At 47.5% G+C, this 14,493-nt stretch overlaps 1 protein-coding gene and 1 long non-coding RNA gene across 5 annotated transcripts in view; one reads left to right on the top strand and one right to left on the bottom strand.

Moving 5' to 3' along the window:
- The window catches only part of Trio (trio Rho guanine nucleotide exchange factor), a 295,435-nt gene that overhangs the window by 127,148 nt on the left and 153,794 nt on the right, over nt 1–14,493 (top strand). For all 4 annotated transcript variants that reach the window (XR_015662892.1, XM_087621836.1, NM_001107658.3 and 1 more), the window contains 2 exon segments: nt 4,629–4,760; nt 12,478–12,708. Coding sequence is in view for 3 of the 4 variants with exons in the window: in XM_087621836.1 (XP_087477962.1) it covers nt 4,629–4,760; nt 12,478–12,708 (363 nt within the window). In the remaining variant the exon portion in view is untranslated.
- On the bottom strand, nt 10,955–13,410 carry LOC134485866 (uncharacterized). Its single transcript, XR_015671208.1, has 2 exons — nt 13,218–13,410; nt 10,955–11,215 (listed from the first exon to the last, which is right to left on the bottom strand). It is a non-coding gene; the product is annotated as an uncharacterized LOC134485866 (long non-coding RNA).

The following is a 14,493-nucleotide window of genomic DNA, read 5'->3' as shown; positions in this document are numbered from 1 at the left end:
AGTCAGCAAGAACGATGTTTCCAGACGTCGTGTTTTCCAGAGACGTCCCCATCATCTCTCACTTTCTGTCTGCACTGATGGCGGAGCTGGAGTGTCAGTTTGTGCACAGGCCGGTGAGCCTCCAGTGTTAGCCACTTCACAGTAGACCAGTCTAGGGACCTGCCTCCTTTAGCTTGGTCACAGGGCTTGTCCACTGGGCAGTCCCTTTGTGTCAACAAGACTCCATAGCAAGTATTTTTGGTATTAAGCTTTTAAGCAGCGAATTAAAATGATTTGATTCTTACTATTTTACAAAATCTCTAAGTTTCAGGGTTAAGAATAGTCTACAGCTCATTGTCCCAGGTGCTAGTCTGTCACCGCATGCAGCCATTGAAGCCACTTAGGTTAAATAAAATTAAGTAATAAAATTCTAATAAAAATAAACATTAAAGGGAAATTAACTCTCCGTGGCCGTAGTTCACCTGCCCGCATGTCCAGCGACTGCGTGGTTAGACCGCTCAGTGTTTGCATTGCCGAGTCAGAGTATGCAGAGCGAGCTAGAACACTGATTGCCTTGCTCTGTCTATGCCATGAGCCAACACTGATCACCTTCTGTGCTTTTACGTAAACAAATTAACACCAGTGGTTGTGTAGTCTTAGATAGTTACACATCTCTGAACGAAATGAAATGAGGCTAGTGGTCTTTGCTTCATTCTGTCTGTCAGTCAGCTCATGGAATCAATGGGACCAGAGACACAACTGTCCAGAGGCTTCGTAGAGCAGGATTAGCCCATGGTCTTCAGCCTGCCTTGTATCGAGGTCTGAGCCGGAGTCAGTTCTCATCAGAATAACACATGGCTCTGCCCTTATGTTAATATTCATATAAGACTACACTTTTCATTAACATGTAAAAGGTAAACATTTATTGTTGAAATGATGTATGTGCTTATGAGGCTGGTGGGGGTGGCTCAGTTGGTAAAGCACTTGCCATGTAAGAAAAAGGACCTGAGTTCAGGTTCTCAGCACTCATATAAAGCTGAGAGCATCCATGCACATCTGTAATCCCAGATCTCAGCACTTATATAAAGCTGAGAGCATCCATGCACATCTGTAATTCCAGATCTCAGCACTCATATAAAGCTGAGTGCATCGTGCATATGTGTAATCCCAAAGTCCTACAGCAAGAAGACAGCCAGTGGTGGGGATCCCCAGCAGCCTGCAGATCTGCCAGCCTGAAGATCGAAACTGTAAACAGTCCTTGGAAAGCAAGGATCAGCACCTGAACACACATGTGTATGCACATGTGGGCACACACACAGAGACACATCACAGGCACACACACACATCACATACAGACACACAAACCACACATACACACCACATATACACACACATATCACACACAGACACACACACACCCTATACACAGAGATACATTACACGCATAGAGACACACACACCACACACCTTCACACACCACAGAGACACACAGACACACACACCACACACATTCACACACCACAGAGACACACAGACACATCACCCATAGACATATCATACACACACATTCACACACTACCACACACATTCACATCACACACAGACAGACACACACACCACACACAGACACACACACACCACACACAGACATACCACATACATGGAACATATAAACAAAAGGACAATGATTTATATGTGATGTCCTCTTGTGGACTATACATTTGGTTGACTTAGGCCTGATTCTCACTTAAATAATGGAAAAGAGTAGAGTACTGCTTCAGTATTTCCTTTGGAAGCAGACACAGAATGTGGGACATTCCCATTGTAACTTTACTATTTTGTAAATAAACCTTCTTTATGAATGCTTTTCTTTAGAGCCTAGCCTTAATTCTTGATTTGTGGTAATAACAACCTTCTCATAGAATGGTAAGGATTTAGGGTAAAAGCTATCTATAGAAACAGCCTAGCTGTGTATTAAGAAGCAGGCTGGTGGCACTCAGGGACCAACGGCATATTTTGGTTCCTACCAAGCTTGTTGAACTGCCTTCTCCCGGTTCCTGTATTAGAACGTCAGAGCTAGTCATGGTACATGTGTGGAAGCCCTCACACGCCCTGTTATTTTCCGGGGTGGAGGAGAAGAGAAAAGCGAAGTCTGATAGAATTCATGACCATGGAGGAGTGAAAGCACAATGAGGTGCTCAAATGTGTTCATTTCACTCTCAACCACTGGGTGTGGCGGGGGCACCCAGGGAGGGGTGGTTAGAAATAAATTGCCCAGAGGACCCAAGCTCCTGAGGTACATGCTTAGAGCAGATCCGTGTGCTAAGTAATCATTAGACACGGACAGAGGCTGTGTCCGTTACTTCTCCCTCACCACTGGGACTCAATTTTGTAAAGAACCAAACTTTAATGCCTTTTCATCTTCTGTTCAGCAACACCTAGAGAGAGAGAGAGAGAGAGAGAGAGAGAGAGAGAGAGAGAGAGAGAGAGAGAAACAGACGGACATGCTGTGCTGAAGACATGGCTTAGTAGCTAAGAACATCATTGGCTTCTCTTCCAGGGGACCAGAGTTGAATTCCAGCACCCACATGGCAGCTTCTATGATATGTCTATGGGTGTATGATATGTCTATGGGTGATGTGTCTGCAACTCTGGTTACAGGGGGTCTGGCATCCTTATGCAGATATATCTGCAGACAAAACACCAGTGCACATAAAAAATAAATTTCGAGGAAAAAAGGTCATCTTAAAAACAAGTTTTATTCAGTGTTTCTCTTTTCCTTTCCCTGTGCTACGGTAGCTGCTTAGCAACCCCCGCCCCGTCCCTGGTCCTGCTTTCTGTCTTCCTGTTCTGGGGATCCCGGCCTGTCCTGTGTGTTCTGAGGCACCCTGCTACTCTCTATGTGGCCTCTCCGTGGGGGACACAGAAACTGAAACATGGCATCCATTTGTCCATAAAGAAAGGACTTTTTCTTAAGCCATGTAGTCATCCCGTAGACTCCCTGTAGCCTTCTGTAGAAGAGAGGCTGGGGGAGACGCTGTTGATTGGTTGGGCACCTTCATGCTCATGTACACCTGGCGAAGGTTGTAGATGTCATAGCTCCTCTTTACCAGCAGGTGTCATGTGTCTTCCCTGAAGGAATCTTGCCAGGAAGATTTTGACTTAGTGCCAAGAGAAGGTCACTGCTCAAGTCAAGCTGACTTCCTCTGCGTGTCTGTTCCTGAAAAGCCCATTTCAAAGCATCTTTGAATCAATCTTGGAAGTTTTTCTTGAAAAACAACTTAAGTCTTTTGTTATGTCAGGAATCTGTGCTGGATCTGATACTGTTCCCCGCTGAACTGTGAACTGGCTTAGTGTCTGTCTAATGTGTGGCCCTAAGAAGCATCTTTGATCTTCTTAGGAATGCCCTGTAAACCTGTGCTTGGAGAGCTTGGCAGTGGCTGTCGTCTAGGAGCTGATGGCTTATTTAGAAAGGTGGCTGACTTCGGCCCACTCACATGAAGAGGGTCAACAATGACTTATTAATTGGCCCTGAGTGCGGGGAAGGAGGGAGAAGGAAGGAAGCAGCAGTGAAGCCTGCTCAGTAGCACCCACCCGTCCTGATTGACATTAGAGAACACGGTGCCCAGGGAACACTTATACTGTGCAGGGGCAGCTGTGTGTGTCTGTGTGCATGGGAGCGGGGTCACAGTGATCTTATTGTGACTCCTGTTGCCTTGAGAGCATTAGGAAGAGAGCGTTGAGGTGGTGATGAGATAATCCCTGGTTCTGATGGTGGTGGGTGACTGCCTGCCTTTTCTCTCTCAGCTCTCCACCCTCTGCTGACTTCCCTGCTGAGCACAGACTTGTGAGGAACCGGCTTGAGAGGGGAAGCCATTACTGTGTGCCATCTAATTGAATTAGCCCTTTAATTGGGCCTTCTGTGCTTACTTTTGACGCTCAACTGTGAAGGGTTCTGACAGCATCTCCCTAGGAAACTCTCAGTGATTTATCATTATTGATGGGGACTGGAGATGTGGGTGGCAGCAGGGATAAGTGCAATCTGCAGCCCAAACTGAGCATCCCAGGCTGTCTCTCCTACTCCCATAGTTTCTCTTGAAAGCCCGGAGCCGGCTGCCGGCCCTTCCAAACCTCAGCTGAGTGGTTTGAGATTCTTGGTCTTTCCTTTAAGCATGTTAGAGGAAAAGTGAAGCTGCAGACTGACCCCCATGAAGCCCACCCTGCTGTTCAGCCCTCCTGGGGCAAGGCGAAGAGTGGGCATGATGCTCACCGTTGGAACAAGGCAGGTAGAAGAGAGGATTTCAGTGTGGGCTGGGAGAGCCAGCCAGGACAGAAAAGACAGGCAGGATAGTGTTGCTGTGGGGCCATGAGCAGCATACACCAAGAGTTCAGTTAAATGCAGATGCCCGCTCCAGCAGCACCCACCCTCCCATCCCCCACCCGACCTCTGGGGATTGGGTCCCTGAACCACATCCCAGTGGGAAATCAGAGCAGCCATTTGCAGTGCTATCCAGCCATGTTACTGTTCGCTTACATTCTCCCTCAGCTACACCACCTATCAAAACCCTGATGTAAAGTGTCCCCCTTTCAATATAAGGGCTTATCGATCCATAGAAATAATATTTCCTTTCTTTTTTTTAACCTCCAAGTACATGAGCAATGTGGACTCGTGGTGTAAGGCCTGTGGTGAAGTAGACCTTCCCTCGGAGCTGCAGGACCTGGAAGATGCCATTCATCATCACCAGGGGATCTATGAGCACATCACCCTCGCTTACTCTGAGGTAAGAGTGTGCTTGACTTAGAGTGCAAGGCATTGATAGTTTTGAATCCGAGCTTTAAAGTGGCAACACTGGGTGCTTTGGGCGGCTCAGGAGAAGCTCTGTGTCCTGTTAAAATGTCGTTTACCTGCCCAGCACTGGGATTTCTGCTGAGTAGGGGGTGAGGCTGAGGATGCTCCATCTCTCCGAAGCATGTAACAGGAAGATTCCCACCCCCATGATGCTCTGTCTGACGGTGGCCAGAAAGCAGTCTGTGCACGGCTAGACACTTTCAGAAACGCAGCTGCCTGTGTTCTTACCTGTCCAGTAGTCAAAATCCCAACTTCCTTGTCTATATTTGGAAAATCTGCATTGCTCTACAGTTTGGTCAAATTCAATTTAATCTTCATCCGTGGAACTTGTTAGAGAGGAAGAGAACCGGCTTGACCCTCACACTCTGGATTGTAAACCACTCACTGTTTTTCCAGGCGTGCAGGGCTCTCTGTTTTAGCTACACGGGCGTATCAGTCACTAGTCTACAGGCATGCTCACACTACGCAATAAAAACAGCCTAGGGAAAAAGGATGTGTCTCGGCTCATGAGCTCAGGGCTGCTCACACAATTGTCAAACAAGAAGCGGGGACTGAGGCTGGAACCGGGGCCAGGCTACAACCTCTGAGACCTGGTGACCGACTTTTGCTTGCTAAGCCCATCTCTACACTCCAGAACATCCGAATAGTAGTATAACAGCCTGTGAGCAAACATGAAATACACGAGAACGGGGAGGAGCAGACGTGAAGTGTAACACCTTTTGTGAACTTCAAGGTGCAACATTCTGTCTGTAACGCACCCTTGTCTCGTTCTCTGCTGCTCACTGGGGTGCCATGCTTTGAGGCCCAGGTTGGGGCAGATTCACTGCTCACGGTTCTGAACAGTGAGACATGGAGGCAAAAGGACCTGTGCCGGGCCGGCTGGTGGACTGGGGTGGCTACATGAGCCAGCTACTGATGTCTGTCACTGAGAGCCAGGTGAGGACCCAGCCATAGATAGGTTGCACAACAGTGGTTCTAAACAACAGGTCTGGACCCCTCCGGGGATCAAATGACTTTCACAGGAGCAGCCTAGGACCATCAGAAGAATCAGATATTTACATTGAGATTCGTAACAGCAGCAAAATTACAAGTTAGGAGGCAGCAGTAACAGTCACTTTATGGTTGGGGTCATCTGGACACGAGGACCTGCGTAAAGCATAGAGTGCTGGGAAGGTCGAGAGTTACTGTTGCAGAATATCCTTCTCACCCATGTTTCCTTTGCTTGGCTGCATGGACAGGTGGTAGTTCAGTCAGGGTCACTGTCGCTGTGGTGAAACACCATGACCAAAAGCAGCTGGAGGAGAAGAGGGATTGTCTTACACTTGGGTTTCACTGTTCACCATTGAAGGGCAAGGGCATCAGAACAGGAACTCAGCAGGGCAGAAGCTGTTGCAGAGGTGGGGTGAGGGGGGGTGGGGATGGGGAGGAGCTGTTTGCTCACTTGCTCCCCCTGGTGTGCTCAGCCTGCTTTCTCACTAAACCCAGGACCACCAGCCCAGGAATGGCACCACCCACAATGGGTTGGGCCCTTTCCAATCAATCACTAGTTAAGAAAATGCCCTGCAGCCTTGCCCACAGTTCTGTTTATGGAGGCATTTTTTTTAACCTGGGGTTCCTTCCACTCAAATGCCTCTAGCTGCACCAGGTTGACATAAACTTAGCCAGTATAGGTTGGCTGTGGTGATGGTGATACTCCAAGAAGTATGGGTGGGGCAGAAATTTCCTGGTCTTATTTCTTCGTTTTCTCCATTCTCCTCAAAAGAAAGCATCTGTACTGTCTTGTGTGGATGGCTGTTGAGATGCCCCAGTGAGAAAGGCCTCAAGCTCCCCACAGTGACTGGGCATGGAGATAAATGCTTGCTGGATTTAAGTCAGTCCTTGGTCTGAACCATTTTCCCCATTAGAGTCGAATTTCGGTCTGGTCATGCCTCACTGACAGCTGGCACTGTGGTATCCTTGGGCAGGTCTCCTGATGCCTGCTGTCCATGGCAGAGCACTGCTGTTCTTGATTCGGGGGTTGCCCGGTCTCCTTTCCGCTACAGCTGCCCTTTTGCCCTGCAGGAGCCTCCTTTTTTTTTTTTTTTTTTTTTTTTTTTTTGGAACCATCTTCTGTTTCTATGGAATTAAAAAGTAAGTTCTGTATTTTAGTTGTGCATGCATAACTAGTTAGTTGTCTGGCTAATGAGGGTCTGCACACACGAGAGGCAGTCCTTTGTATAGTCCAACTGAAAACTGGATGAATTGTTCATTTTTAAATCACACTGGCTCGTGAGGATTATGACTTCTAAAAGTCATTTCTGTGCAGCATCTAGTTCTGATCTTCAATGAAGGAAGTGAAGGACCCTGATATACACGATGAAGCCGTCAGTCACCTACTCTGACGTGATTCTTTTTCCAGCGTTCCTCTCTGATGACAATGCTGGGCCTGCAGCAGGCAACCACACACCCTGTCCTTACCAAGAAAGCATCGGGCAGCCTTGGTTCTCCACACAGTGGGCTCTGCTCTGCTCTGCTAGAGACCATCTGAGAAAACGCACAGGATGCACCAGAGTTACTTTCCGCTGACTGTTGCAGCTTCCCTTGGTAGCCAGTTAGATACAGAATCCCATTTCCCCACATCCAGTAAACATGGGCATCTTGACTAAGAGAATACCTTTACCTATGGCATAGTTTCATTCCAGTGTAAACTGGTTCAAAGTAATTTGGTGGGAAGGAAGAGCCTCCAACAGAGATGCTGTAGCATGGCCCCTCACTCCCACATTCCTAGGCCCAGGCTTGCCCTCCCTGTGAGCATGCATCACAGTCTCGCTCTGTCCACTGCCCCTCTCTCAGTAGAGACGTCCTATCGTAGACCCACCCATAGTCTTCTGCTTGACTTATCTGGTCCTTAGATGCTGTCTAATATTATGTTAATATGCCTGGCTAACTTCCCTCATTCAATATCTTAGATGGTCTTAAAAAGTACAGAACTTTCATTCATATCCCGACTCTATCCCAAGAGTGGGCAATCAACCACCCCCAGCTACTCAGCGTATACCCCTCTGGCAGGTTCCTGTCATGATGTCACAGCAGAGAGCCCACATAGTCACCCCGTGATGGGGTGACAGTGGCGCAGCATAGCAATCTGTCCTCCTCACACTGTGCCCATGTCCTCACCTCCACAGAAGACTTCTGTCGTGTTTGCCTGGTCAGTCAGCCATCATTTTCCATTGTTCTGTGTTGGTTGTGGCTTTCCACCTTGAGGAAGAAGCAGACTCCTTTCTCCTGTAAACACCTATACTTCATGGCTTGTACCCGGCACTCTATTTTGATGCCTACCTTGCCCAGATTTGGCCAGTGACCTTTAGCAAGTGTTCTTTGAACATTCTGTTACTTTCTAGCATAGCAAGATGCTCAAGGGTCCTCTTGTACCCTCCCTGCTTACTCCCATGGTCAGCTGTCCCAACTGGTAAGGTGGACCCTTGCATTGTTGTATACTGTTTAGAAAGGAAGGCCAGAAAACTTGTTTGCTTATGAGGGATCAATGCTTCTATGCTCTGTAATGTGGAGGTGCATGTTTCTATCTGCCCAACACACACACACACACACACACACACACACACACACACACACACACTCACACACACTCACACACACACACACACACACACTTTCACACTTCGTTCATCTACTCATATCCTTATCCATTCATCCACCCACCCACTCACCCCTGACCCCTCCACATGCACACTTATACATGTACATATGAAATTGTCCCTGTGTCTGTCTGTACCTGTGTGTTACAAACAAAAATGCTGATGCTGGTTCTTCAGTCCAGTTCCTCTTGGCAGCCTTCCTGCTCAGTGCTCATAAGTCCCTTCCGAAGCTGTGGGAAACCTGCTTCCCTTGTCCTTTGTCAACTGATGTGTTCACTCTGTGTCCCGCTTTCTCCCAGATGTGTGGTGTGACTTCTCTCTTTCCACTTTTCTGCTACCTGCTCTTTAGGAAGCCAAGGGCTACCATCCCTGACTACCTCAGCACTGGAGTTTTCTTCTTCCTGCCACAATAGGAGAAGACTGGGCTGCTTTGGGTTTTGTTTTGTTTTGTCTGGTTTTGAAGTAATTACCCTCCCTTCCAAATCAGTGTTTCCAAACTTGGTTTAGAATGCAGCTTCTTGCACTCTGCCTCAAGAGGTGGCAGACTTCCACTCTTGGGTTTCTATAGTAACAGAGGGACAGCCATGCATGTGACTTAGAGGCCATTACCTGAGAAGTAGTTCTGTCTTCTTCTCAAGAGCCCTGGGTCTGCAGCTACAGGGTCCTGTATAGGGGTAGCTGGGTCCGTAAGGAGGCTGCCTCTTATCTGTGCTTCTTTCTCTACCTCACTCTCTCCTTCATTTTCTCTACACATTTTTTCCTTTAAGGAATAAAGCCTTTGTTTAGTTTCTAGCTTACTGTGGAAACTATTTTTTGCCTTTTTCTCAAGCACTCAAGCACCCACCGACTGCCTTAGTCGGCCTGTACCCGTGTTACCTTGTTTTTTGTCACAGTGACTTGAAGAGGTCAGTTAAGTCATGCCCAGGTACACCCTGACCTCATGCCAGACTTTTGAAAGGATTAAAAAAGATGCTGGTTGCCTTGAGTCTATGCAAATAGTGCTCTCACCTCACAGCGCGATGGGTTTGAGGCCAGGCTGAATGGTTTTGTATATTTTGTCCCCTTTCTTATGTCTTTAGACCATCATATCCTAACGTTTACAGCTCAACATCATCCCTTCCGCCTCAGTGACCCTTCTCAGGGTAGTATTTGCTTCTCTTTGGGTCTTTGTTGGTCATAAAGTCTTGAGCAGTGAAGCCCCAGGATGCCTTCCTTGGGCAAATGAAGCATCTTCCTGCAGGGCTCTCAGCTCAAAATCTGCCTTACTGAAAAATGCAGAGAACCAAGTGCTGGGACTAGGCTAGGCCATCCCCTGGAGGTCTGTGGGCCGTGTTTTCAGACAGCTCGCCGAGATCCACATATTACAGTGTGCTGTTGTGGTCATTAGGAGCTACTCAGGAAGAGTACCTGGAGATTTTGTACAAATTACCCCCTAAATGTTAAGAACAAACACACTTTTGATATAGTAAGTTTAAACTATCTTTAGTTATGGTTTTTTTGTTAGTATATGCATTTCCCCCAACTCATTTAAGTATTAGAACATCTTAGTTCAAGCATGCTTATGAAGTGTGATTTGACTGCCTACCAAGTCCCAGGCCCCGTATTCCAAGGGAAGGAACGAGCAGACTGAGAACTGAGCCAGTGTGATCTTTAAACAGCTGTGGGAAGCCCTGCTCTTTGACAATGGAGTCTTGCCTTGTGGGGCAGGTTGGCACCTAGAAACAGTGTAAGCACCACTTGCTTCTGTTGTTAGGGAGATGCAGACTACACCACTCACCAGATACCATGAGCTTGACAGAACTGGTTTTAATGCTTAAAATACATCTCGTTTGTCTCGTTTGTTTGTGTTTCTGCTGAACATGTGACCACCTCCCGTCATTAATTTTCTTCTGATTGTTGTGCACCATTTAAAATCCTTCTATAGGGCACAGCTGCCATCTTTGTGTATAAATGCACTTTATAAAACTTGGAGTGTATTTTTTCATGTGTTATTATGTTTCCAAAAGGCATGGATGTTTTGCTCAAAAGTTACTGAAATATATGTGATGTAATACTGTTTAATGTACTTAAATAACACTTTGTAAGTACCAAATCCCTGCTAGCTAACTGAAGTAGAATTGTTCTTGTAAATGTATGTGGAATTGCCTGGGTGGACTTGCTTAGGGAGCGCAGTGCTGTCCTTCTCAGAGGGGAGAGGGCGGAGCCTCAGGGTACTTGCCGCAGATAATCCTGCTGCATTCAGATCACATACTACATTCTACCAGCAAGCTGGAGTTTAGGAGTTCTTTCCAGGGCAAGTTCAGTGACAAGTCAGTAATTTGGGACAACCGTTGAGTCCCAGGAGATAAAGCACCCTAGGGCATAGCAGGAGCGGTGCTACTGAATCATCCCTGAAATAAATCGTGTTGGTAATTTAATCTTCCACATGTAATTTAAATGTTCACAAGAAATGTAGATTATAGTATGTTGGGCACAACAGAAAGGTTGCTGATGACAGGAATGTTCCAGTTTATAAACACCCTGGGGTGTGCATCTAGACTAGAAGAGATAAGGCATTCAGACTGACCACACATGCGGACCTGTTGAATGAATGCAGCCAATAAAGATGGCACTAGAGGTGCGTTCCACCAGGGATGTACGTAATGAGACTTAACACAACACAGGGAGATGTGTTCTGAGTGGCAAGTGGCTCTCAGGTTGTCCCTTTTTCCCAGTAAGCATCCTTATCGTCTTGCTGGAAAGACCAGTGGTACTGCAAGGGAACAAGACAGGGGAGAGGGCATCACTATGTGCCAATGTTCTCCTTAGCTTAGTGCCCACATCCCAGTCTATCACAGGAAACCCAAGTCTCCTCCCCAAGTCACTGCAGAGGGGTACACAGCAGCTTCAAGGGCAGCAGATCTCTCTGGGCTAGTCTTAGCACATTTTCTTTCAGGTGGCACTCTGGTTCACAAGGTTCTTTCTTACCTGGCCACTGTCATTTAACTTTGGCTATAAGGATGTATCAGATGCCGTTTAGACCCCTTCGGTTCCCACAAAGGCCTCAGCACAGGTGTGGAAGACCACGGTGTTACATTGTTGCTTAGCAGCACCCTGGGGGATTAGACTAGCGCTGGCCCGGAGCTCGCTGGTGCAGGGCTGTGCTGCTCTGGGTGAGCCTCTGTTCCAAGGTCCTCTGGATTCCCCGTCATTTGCAATCTAGGCTGTTGTCTGCTCCCTTAACAGAACTCTGAGTGGTTTTAGTTTGGTGGTGTTGATCAGGAAGGTCTTGAGAGGGTTTTTGAGATACCCCATATTGCATTCACATTCCTGTATGTTGCCTCCTCAGGTGACTTTTTTCTTTTACCTGCTGCCTATGACATAATCATACATAATCTGAAGAATCCTGAATGGGAAAAACATGCATTGCTATTTTCCTTTTCCCCTTACTTCTATGGATAGTCTAAACGATTTCTTTGAATTGCACTTTGATAATTAGCTCCCGGAAGTATAACAGCGTGGTGGCTTCCCAAGCAGAATTCCTTCTTTAAAGTTAATATACCAAACAGAGCAGTGTTTGTAGATTTGTTTTAGTTTTTAAAAAAAGTTGTTCTTTGGTCCGTCAAAAAGTTTGCTTTTTGCCCCCCTACTTAGTCACTCGTTCTGACCAAGGTTTAAAATCCAGCATCAAAATCGTGATGACCTGCTGTATTTGCTCATAGTAACTCAAGAGAAAATTCTTTTAGTGAGCTTCATTCACAGTTGACCCTAGCAAAGCGAGTCAGCTTGTTGATTTGTGTTCTGTGGGCAGATAGAGAGCAGTGTCTCCTGCTTTATGCCGTTGGGAGTTTATTTGCCCTGCTGTTTAATAATGTTTGGTTCTATGATGTCATGGATAATCGATGGATGGTTTTACATTCTATTTTATTTACCCGTGGTTGCATGTGGTTGCATGTAGCATACGTGCAGCTGATCACAGGGTCTGCAGGCAGCCCGGGCAACTTGAATAACCACTCTCCCATGTGTTGTGGACAGGTAAGCCAGGATGGGAAGTCTCTCCTTGATAAGCTCCAGCGCCCCCTGACCCCCGGCAGCTCTGATTCCCTCACGGCCTCTGCCAACTACTCCAAGGCGGTGCACCATGTCTTGGATGTCATCCACGAGGTCCTGCACCACCAGCGCCAGCTCGAGAACATCTGGCAGCACCGCAAGGTTCGGCTCCACCAGAGGCTGCAGCTCTGTGTCTTCCAGCAGGACGTTCAGCAGGTGGGCGCCCCTCCCCGCCCCACCCCTCCCCTCCCCTCCTCTCTCTTCTCCTCTCCTCTCCTCCATACCCAGAGAGGGTGGGACTCCGGCTTCTGACTGTGGCCTGGTGCTCTCAGCATGGCTCTCCCACTCGCGCTCTGCAGACACCTGGGGTGAGCTTTGCTGCCCTAGCTGCTCCCTCTCACTTTCATTGACTTACGTGAACAGCACTGATTTTTTTTTTTTAAATGTGGCTTGTTCCTATAAGATGGGTAGTGCCACCAATGGTGTATAGTAGGGCTTAATAATGTGTCAGGTGGACGTTCTGGCTGTCCATTTCTGCATGGTCAGCACCTCCTTTGTCACATTGGTGCTCCTCCGCCTGCTGTGTCTGTTGCTGACAAGGACTCAGACCCAAAGCTGGGAGAGCGTGCAGAAGCTGACAGCTATGGTAATAATGAGCTCACGTTCTTGCCCTAAAACTAATGGGAATTTGCGCTACAACACCCGGGTTCTGGGGATGAAGATACCTGTGTATGTGCTAATCCAGCATCCCAAAGATCAACCTGAAGCCACAGTGGTTGTTTTGGGGTCAGACCAGTCTCCTCTCGATATCACTGAGTCCCTGTGCCAGATTCAGGCAGGTTCAGGGAGTTCAGGTTTCCAACTCCCCTGGAAACCCGAGTGTTAAGTGGGATTTCTGCTTGGAGTTTGGAGAGCCCTGCTGCAAACTGACAGAAGATCCTCCCAGTGGACATCAGTGAGTGTAAGTCTGGTGACATCATAATACTTAGGACAGGTGTGTCATCAGGACTTTTCACCTTCTGCACTCTTTTCCTGATTGTACTTTTGAGTTCTCCGAAGATCATGTATAAAAACACCTCAGCAGTGGTCATTTTGGTGTTTTAGTACTTTTTAACGGAGAAGAGTGGAGAAGAGGGTGGGGTGGAACCAGCCTCCTGGGCGCCTTATGAGGCAGTGAGAACCACAGGAGGAAATCATCAGTTCTTCCACTGAGCCATTCAACACGGCGGATTAAGGACACGTCCTCTCCCCTGGGTCTCATTTGGTGACACATTTGTGAGCCACTGTCCTTTCTAACAGGGCCTCTGTTCTCCCCAAGGAGGCAGCAGCAAGGTGGTCTCCTCCCCTGGCTGTTTGGGACCCTTGTGTTGTGGGAGCAGTTGCTGGAACTGCACAGGCTAGGGGAAGGCACCAAGAAGGAAGCCCTTCAGAAGAGCCTCAGGCCAGTTATCTGATCTGGCACCGAGCACTTGAAATTGAGAACAGCAAACATTACATGAGGACACAGCCACAATTCTGAACTCACCTGTTTAAGCCAGCATTTACAGACTATCAGGTTGAACATCAGGAGGAGAAAGTGTCTTCCAACCACACACTAACACCCCTGTTAACAGCACACAGAGACAGATATGGCCACTAAAGGAGTACTTCCTGACTTGTAACACTTTGGACCTGTTAATGAAAACAGGGAACTGCTAAGGAGGTTTGACTTGTGATGGCAAAACTCAAAACCAGAAAGATTGATCCAAACAAGTGTGTTGATAAGAAGGGTCGCAAAGCCAGCAAGGCTTCTCCAGATCTCAGGTTCCGTCCTATTAAGCAGAGTGGTGAGCGGAGGAGACAGAACGAGCAAACAGCCCAGAGCAGTGTCTGAGAAGGCCGTTAGCTGGAGACAGATCTGCCCAGAAGAAGAGTCTGTAAGAATATAGGAAGCCAGTTAGCGATCCCAGAAGCGTTTATTTGTCTGGGGTAATCAAAAGCATCAGCAAGGATTTTGCAGGG

Source organism: Rattus norvegicus, chromosome 2 (genome assembly GCF_021556685.1).
Source record: "Rattus norvegicus strain SHRSP/BbbUtx chromosome 2, alternate assembly SHRSP_T2T, whole genome shotgun sequence".
In the NCBI taxonomy this organism is placed as follows: Eukaryota; Metazoa; Chordata; class Mammalia; order Rodentia; family Muridae; genus Rattus; species Rattus norvegicus.
The sequence above is the reverse complement of the archived record's forward strand: the minus strand, read 5'-3'. Positions and strand labels throughout refer to the sequence as shown.